The sequence below is a fragment of the Cloeon dipterum genome, chromosome 4 (assembly GCF_949628265.1).
Source record: "Cloeon dipterum chromosome 4, ieCloDipt1.1, whole genome shotgun sequence".
NCBI classification, from domain to species: Eukaryota; Metazoa; Arthropoda; class Insecta; order Ephemeroptera; family Baetidae; genus Cloeon; species Cloeon dipterum.
In genome coordinates, this window is record NC_088789.1 from 22,750,531 (window position 1) to 22,757,945 (window position 7,415).

At 40.4% G+C, this 7,415-nt stretch overlaps 1 protein-coding gene across 3 annotated transcripts in view; it reads left to right on the forward strand.

Moving 5' to 3' along the window:
* Positions 1 to 5,442, forward strand: part of dve (SATB1_N and homeodomain domain-containing protein dve) — a 62,348-nt gene extending 56,906 nt beyond the window's left edge. For all 3 annotated transcript variants that reach the window (XM_065488590.1, XM_065488591.1, XM_065488592.1), the window contains 3 exons: positions 11 to 322; positions 920 to 1,039; positions 2,645 to 5,442. In XM_065488590.1, coding sequence (XP_065344662.1) covers positions 11 to 322; positions 920 to 1,039; positions 2,645 to 3,793 — 1,581 coding nt within the window. In that variant the 3' untranslated portion in view covers positions 3,794 to 5,442. The remainder of the gene's footprint in view (positions 1 to 10; positions 323 to 919; positions 1,040 to 2,644) is intronic.
* The last annotated feature ends 1,973 nt before the right edge of the window (positions 5,443 to 7,415 follow it).

The window sequence follows — 7,415 nt, forward strand, 5'->3', positions numbered from 1 at the left end:
TTCGTTTCAGGGATTCCTGACGCAAATTTGCCGGGGCCAGAATCCCACTTCGGAGCCGAACGACGAGACGAAACGGCGTTTCGAGCAGTGGCTCGCCGTGCACCAGCAGCCCACTGGGGTGCACCAGATGATTGGGGCTGCAGCAGTCCCTCCGCCCCCGCACCCCTCGCCGTCGATGATGGGCCACCACCCGTCGATGGCCTCCCTGCCGCGGCCGACGCCGCACTTCGGCGACCACCGCCGGCTGCCCATCTCGCCGACCAAACTAGAATCGCTCGCCCAGCACCCTGGCATGCCCGACCACATGCACCCCGCTTTGCAGGTGATGCTCGCTTCTTTAAAAAATGTAAAATGAAATATGATTTTCTGGTGTGCTATAGATATGAGACTAAATTGACCGGAAAATAAGAAAAAATGTTTCAGTACTGATAAAATAGGTGTGCTATTTTTTTAATTATGCACAGCTTCAAAAGATAAGTTTCTATCAAATTTTAATTAAAGAGAATTCGTGTCATGATTTTTTTAATTATTAGCCAAAATTAACAATGATTTAATCTGACAATAATTTAGGGCTGTAATTTCTTTTAAAAATGTAAACGAATTTTTCAGATTAATTTTGGACTAACATTTTTGCTTAGAATTCCAAAGTTTAGAAATGTTTTTAATGCTCCGTGCAAAATTTGACATTTGCACGGATTTTTAAGCATTTTTAGCATATTTTAAACGTTTTCAGCCGGTTTAAAAAGCAGTAAATTCGAGCTTTTGTGATGGTCCCATCAGCAAAACAAAAAAACATTCATTCGATAAATAATTTAGCAAGCATGTTACGAAAGCATCTTTTCGCAGCGATTAGAGTCGACAGAATAGGCAATACGCCGATCACAGCGACTAATCCGGTTGCCTAATGCTCGTGTTGCAGACTGTGCAGAGCCAGTATCCGACGCAGAAGACGCGGATGCGTACCAGCTTCGACCCTGAGCTCGAGCTGCCAAAGCTGCAGAGGTGGTTCGCCGAGAACCAGCACCCAAGCCGACACCAGGTGAGCTTAACGCACGACCCGCATCCTCTGCCAGATTAGGATAACACGAACGCTCATCTGGGCTGGCCTAACACACACGCACGCCGTGAAAATTTTAATGCGCGGGTGGGAAAATGGCGTGAACAGCTGCAGCCAAAACTGATTCGCTTATCTCGGGCTATTAATGTTACAACTTTGGCCGTTGATATTTTTCTGATATTTTTCCTGAAAGTGAGTTAAATAATATTGGAATAGTTTTAAATTAATATTTTCTAATGGACATGTTGGTTTATTTATTTATTTAGAAACTACATTTAAGATCTTTTAAATTTATTTATTTAAAACCTTGTTTCACTTTGCGTATATTATTAATATCGATTGCAAGCCAACATATTTAAATTTTATTTCTCATCTGATGTTGAAAAGAGGCTAAAGTATGTAATAATTTATTATAAACAAATTCTGCTTAACTGCTTTCAATATTGTCTAGTGGCTCATTTAAAAATACAAAATAATTATTATTACAGATAAATTTTAAAACATATTAAAAAATTAACTAATGAAAAATAACTTTAAAAGAAAATGCACTTTAAACAACATGTTTAATTTAACATTCAACAATATTTTATTGTTTAAAAATTTGTAATTAATAGTACAGTTTTAATAAGCTCTGTTACCGGACAAGGAAGCTCATATATGATGTCCTATTTTAGCTGCTGAATGTTTTAAACAATGTAGTTTGAATCAATTTCATTTAAAGAAATGGTTTGATTTAAAAGCTATTACAATATAATTGGTTTTGAAAAATTAGGTCAAATTTTTGTCTACAAAAATTAAAAAAACTGCTTGCACGTTATCGTGCCATAACGATTGAATTCTGGAAATAAAAATATTTCTCTTTGAGATTTTTACTGGGGTCCTGTAAATTGTAAAAAAAATATTCATACATGAAAAACAACAAGCATCTAAATGCCAATTTTAAGTTCCTATTTCATCAAATTAATTAAAAATCAGCAGTTTTTTGGCAGCTAGGAATATAATTATAAATATTGGAATTTACTGAAATATATTTTCCAGGATAAAACAGAAAAATAGGGGCTTTTCTACAAATTAAAAACGACAAATATACCATTTGGCTCATCGAATAGCATGTCTACCTTTAATATTTAACATCACAGAAGAAATTTGGATTCGATTCACTAAACTATTCCAACGCTAAACATTTTGTTTTATTTAGAGCTGCATATTTCGTCAAATTATAATAACATTTTCTCCAGTTGTAAAAAATTTAATTTGAAAAACACTATAATTCTTAAAACTGGAAATTTTGTGTGTGAGTTCTTTTCCGACTTTACATAATATTTTTTATTTTTAACTATAGCGGACTAGATAATGTGAATTGGTCCGTGATGAGCATGAATTATTCTGTACTAAAAAAGACTATGATTTAAAAATATTAAATTTAATTTATAAATTTAAAAAAGCGTCTTCCGCCATCAGATTTTATTTAGAATTTTTTTGTGGCCGTTTGCGGAAAACAAAAAAAAAATCATTTTTTGACACGCACCCTTTAAAAACTGAGTTTTGAGTGAACTGAAATAAACGGCATTTGTGGTAATGTTTCAGATCCAGCAGTACGTAAAGGAGCTGAACGCGCTGGACTCGCGGCGCGGGCGGAAGCCGTTGGACGTCAACAACGTGGTTTACTGGTTCAAAAACGCGCGGGCGGCGCAGAAGCGGGCCGAACTGCGTCTACACATGAACGGCTACAGCAACGGGCCTTTGGGCCTGGGCGGCGGGCTGGGCGGGCCGAACCACCACATGCACCTGGGTGGCGGCATGCCGGTGCTCAAGTCGCCGCCGATGAGCCACAACGAGGGCTCGCTGTCCGACGGCGAGGAGGCCGACCTGCGGCGGATGCACCAAATTCAGACGTCGCCCTACTCGCTGGTCACCAACAGCCGCAACTCGCTGCTCAGCCACCTGGCCCGCAGCGGCCGAGACGAGGAGGAAAGCGACGACGACCTGGAGGAAGAGGAGGACTCTTCGAATCCGACGCCGTCGCGCAACTCGTCCAGTCCGCACGCCAACCAGCTGGAGACAATGTCCAATGAGCAGCCCCTGCAGCTCACCTGCAATAAGGACGACGACCAGGACAAACGCAGCGAGCCGGACGTGAAGAAGGAGGCGTCGTCGCCCAAGGAGGAGGCGTCCGAGAACGAAGAAGATCAGCGGCCCAACACGGCGCCGAGCAGCCTCCACGCCGGTTCCCCGGACGACGGGCCGGAAGAGGAGGAAATCCACCGTCCGCCGTCCCGAAACTCGGACTTTGGACCCGGAGCCCTGGTGCCCCGCACGCCCGGAGCTCCACTGTCCGACCGCGGCTTTCCGCTGGTGCCCAACAACAATTTGTTCAGCCACAGCATCATGTACATGAGCCACTACATCCCCAGTTTGCAGCAGCAGGTGTCAGCGGCCGCGGGGCTCAACCTGGCGGCGGCTGCGGCCGCCGCCCACCTGGCGGTGGCGAACGCGGACGACCGCCGCAAGCGGAACCGCACCTTCATCGACCCGGTGACCGAGGTGCCGCGGCTCGAGCAGTGGTTCGGCATGAACACGCACCCGTCCCACAACCTCATCCTCAAGTACACCGAAGAGCTCAACCGGATGGCCTACAGGCAGAAGTTCCCCAAGCTCGAGCCCAAGAACGTGCAGTTCTGGTTCAAGAACCGACGCGCCAAGTGCAAGCGGCTCAAGATGACCCTGCCCCTCTAAGCTCACAACCCCCACTCCGCTCCCATCGTAAATGATATTTCTTCGTGATTTGTTCGAAATTGGAATGCCCGAACAGAAAAATAGTGATATGACCGAAAAGACGGCCTAGTGTTCCAAAAATTGATCAGCTGGATTAAAACTAGACTTTTTTACTTGTGATTTTTTTTTATCAAAAATGTGATACGATGAGACCACTCAAATTTGAAATATTTTAGTGAGAAATTACTTTTCAATGTCACTTTAGACTTGGTCATAAAGAGAGTTTTGCTTTTTTGCTCATAAGTCTTTTACTTTAGCAAAAAGTGATTCGGCTTCACGGGACGAATGTCTAGCGTTTCAATGCAGTCCTCGGTGCGGAGGCAAGTGGCCCTTGAGTGGGCTGGGTCCCTGTGCGGCCTGGTGCGCCCATGTTATCCGTTCGCGGTGTTATTGGGACCCGGGTTTCAGCATTCGTGCTAGTGCAGTGCGCGCCCTTCCCGGTCCGAGAGAACAGGGATAAAAATAGCAAAAAAACGCCCAGAAACATGCCCGAAATTTTAAGATACACTAAATTATTTTACTTTTGTGTTTTTAACTTAAACTGTTCATCAATTCTAACAGTTTTCATCGTGCTCAACAGGCACAGATTATAGCTGCAATTAACTTTTAATGATTTCGAAAACAGAACAATTTTGCTTCGAAATTAAAAGACTGCGCACTCTTGTTAATGTGTCACCGCTAGATTAAAAAATCTTCGTCACCTCATGAGATCAAAGCTAACAACCGATCTCAAGGTGAGAGGAAAAATTCAGTCTGAACAGATATCCGATTTTTTTATCGTGAGAATCTATTCATTAATTCCCTCCGCTTCCAGCACCATTATTTCTCCTTCTAATGAAATGTTTTTCCGTCATACATGATTAAGGACGAGTCGAACTTGACACCCAGAATTCTCTTAAGCTGGAGAAAAAATTTCGGGCATTTCACAAACTACGTTTTTGGGAATTCCAATTTCGGCCGAAACACGGGACACCCATCGTGCATGTATAGGTTGTGAAGATCGTCGTCTGTGTATGGTTGTAGGCCGCACGGGCCACCGCAAATTCATGTTGTGAAACTCAAACACTAAAATGTATAAATATCGCGAAAAGAATCTAGATCTCTGTCGAACCATTCCACGTAAAAAGAAAAATCAAATAAGACGACTATAGCTGTAATAAAGATTTAAATTACGACCACAATAAAGCTTTTACATACTCACCCCGGGCGATTCAAAAGACACTAAAGCACATTTTTATTGATTGATATTCTAGCTTATTTCGCGACGCAGTTGTTTAGTTTTGATACGGAGATTGTTGGATTCCTGCTCGGTTGTTTTGATTAAGTTTAGAACCAAGGTTATTGGATGAGATGAGTGTTCGAAATGTAGTCACTTTGCCGTTGCTTAATTTATAATTGTGATACTATGTATAGTAAGTTTTAGACCGCAAAAGACAAGATTCACAATTGGTTGCCAAGCGTTTTTATGATCACCCTTGTTACACACTTTGAGTATTACACTTAATTTTTTTCCTAACGAATAAATAAGTGTGTGCACATAAGTTAACTGTAATAAACATTAGTATTTAAACAGAATGTATATGGTCAACAATAATAAAAAAAAACTGAATACACAGAATTTGCACTGAAGTTTTCCTTCCCTGCTGATCAACCACAGCGGCAGCGGGTCAACTAATGAGAGAATTTATTGCCGGGCTGGCAGCGGGCGTAAAACGCCTGAGCAAAGATATAAATCAATGTTTGCAGTAATTAAAAGAGCTGCTGTTGGGGAAGACGAGACGTGACCACCCATCATATCTAAGCTGGCAAATCCCGCGCAGCAAATTTTTATTAGATGGGCGGGCGCGTAATTAATGGACGCGGATTTAACGTTTGTTTGAGCAACGGGTGCGCGTCTTTGTTTAATCTCGAAGAAAGAGAGTTAGCGGGCGCGCGTGCCTTTGTGCCATTGTTCGTCTCATCTTGTTATTCACGGCGCAAATATTATCCTAGCTCTCGCGCCGGATGGATTTGCCGCCTCTGACATCATTATCAAAGGATCAGACGCCGGCTCCGCGCGCCACGAGTCAGAAAATCTTCCGATGGAATTACTGCGAGTGTGCTGCGTGCGATACTGATTTTAAAGAGGAAGCAGCCACGCCACCTGCGTAGCTCCGCAGATGTGCCGGTTGCATACCAAGTTTTGGGTATTGCTGCTTTTGAAAAAGAATCTTCTAACAAAGTAAATTGTATTAGACCGTGTTTAATCAATTTGTACCTCCGAAGAGAATAAAATTTGTAAAATAATCTCATAGCAGCTACGAAATGCTCAATTTTAATTTTATTTCTAAAGTTCGGAAAATAAGACTAACTATCAACTGTCTTCTCTGTGCATTTGATTCTCTTTTAGAAACCTTCTAGCACGGCTGCCGTAATAATTTACTCATTTTGAACCACGATAAAAATCATCTTAAACTATCTGAAAGACCTTTTTAGACCATCTAAATTACCAATTTTTCTTTTTTGATATTTTTTAAATGGATTGAGATATAATTAATAAGTCAGTTTCCAAAGAATTAAAAAAAATAAAACCACGTTGTTTATAGCACCAGCGAATGTCAAATTTGAGAAAGTAAATTACACTGATTTTAATCCTCAGGTTATAAATAATATTTTATTGAATTAAATTCTTTAATAAAGAAAATCAGGCATAATTTTCCTTAACAATTGCGCCTCGTCCTTCTAAAAATCATTATTAGAAAATTGTTCAATACTATTAAATTTAAAATTAGTTAAAATGTTACAAAAACAGAATTTATGAGAAGATTATTTTCTAAAATTCTAAATTGTACAGAAATTATAATTGTCCTTACCAAAAATCTGTGGTTTTCATTGTTGGCATACGCAATGAAGAGTATTTTTTCCACTTTCCAGAGAAACATTATTTGTTTAAAAATCTTGTAAGTTTAAAATTAATATTCGGCTGAAATTTATGATGTTCTGGTTATACGCGGGAATTTTTGAAATGATTCCTGGACCGATTTTGTGTATCTTTAATAAAAATGGTGAAAAGTCCATAAATTGATTAAGGCATTTTCCATTTTCCTTGTTTAGTCGGGAAGCTACATTTCCTTATATACACTGAAAAAAATTTTGTGTTCTATTACGAAACGTAGTTGTGTAAATCTCGGTGCCACAACCAATAGCGTAATTTTACACAACCATCAGTGTTTATGGTGCATAACTGCATTTTGTAGACTAACACATTTTGGTTGTGTAAAATAACACGCATTCATTGTGTAAAATCACACTATAGGGTGTTTCTAATAACACGCGTTTGTTGTGTAAAATTACAATTCAGGGTGATGTTTAAAATTACACAGCCAAATTAAATTGTAGAATATTTTATTAATAATTTACAAGTGAAGAGGCAGATAAGCAGCACACATACCTCCCGCTCGATTTCTGACGATGGTGAGAGGCAAGCAGCAAACAGTTATTAGCATCTCCTTTTCGCAGTTTGATGTTCTGTCCTCCCACAACAAACTAGTACATATAAGGAAAAATATCTTTTAGATAATTTGGATTAAAATATTGAGAGCGA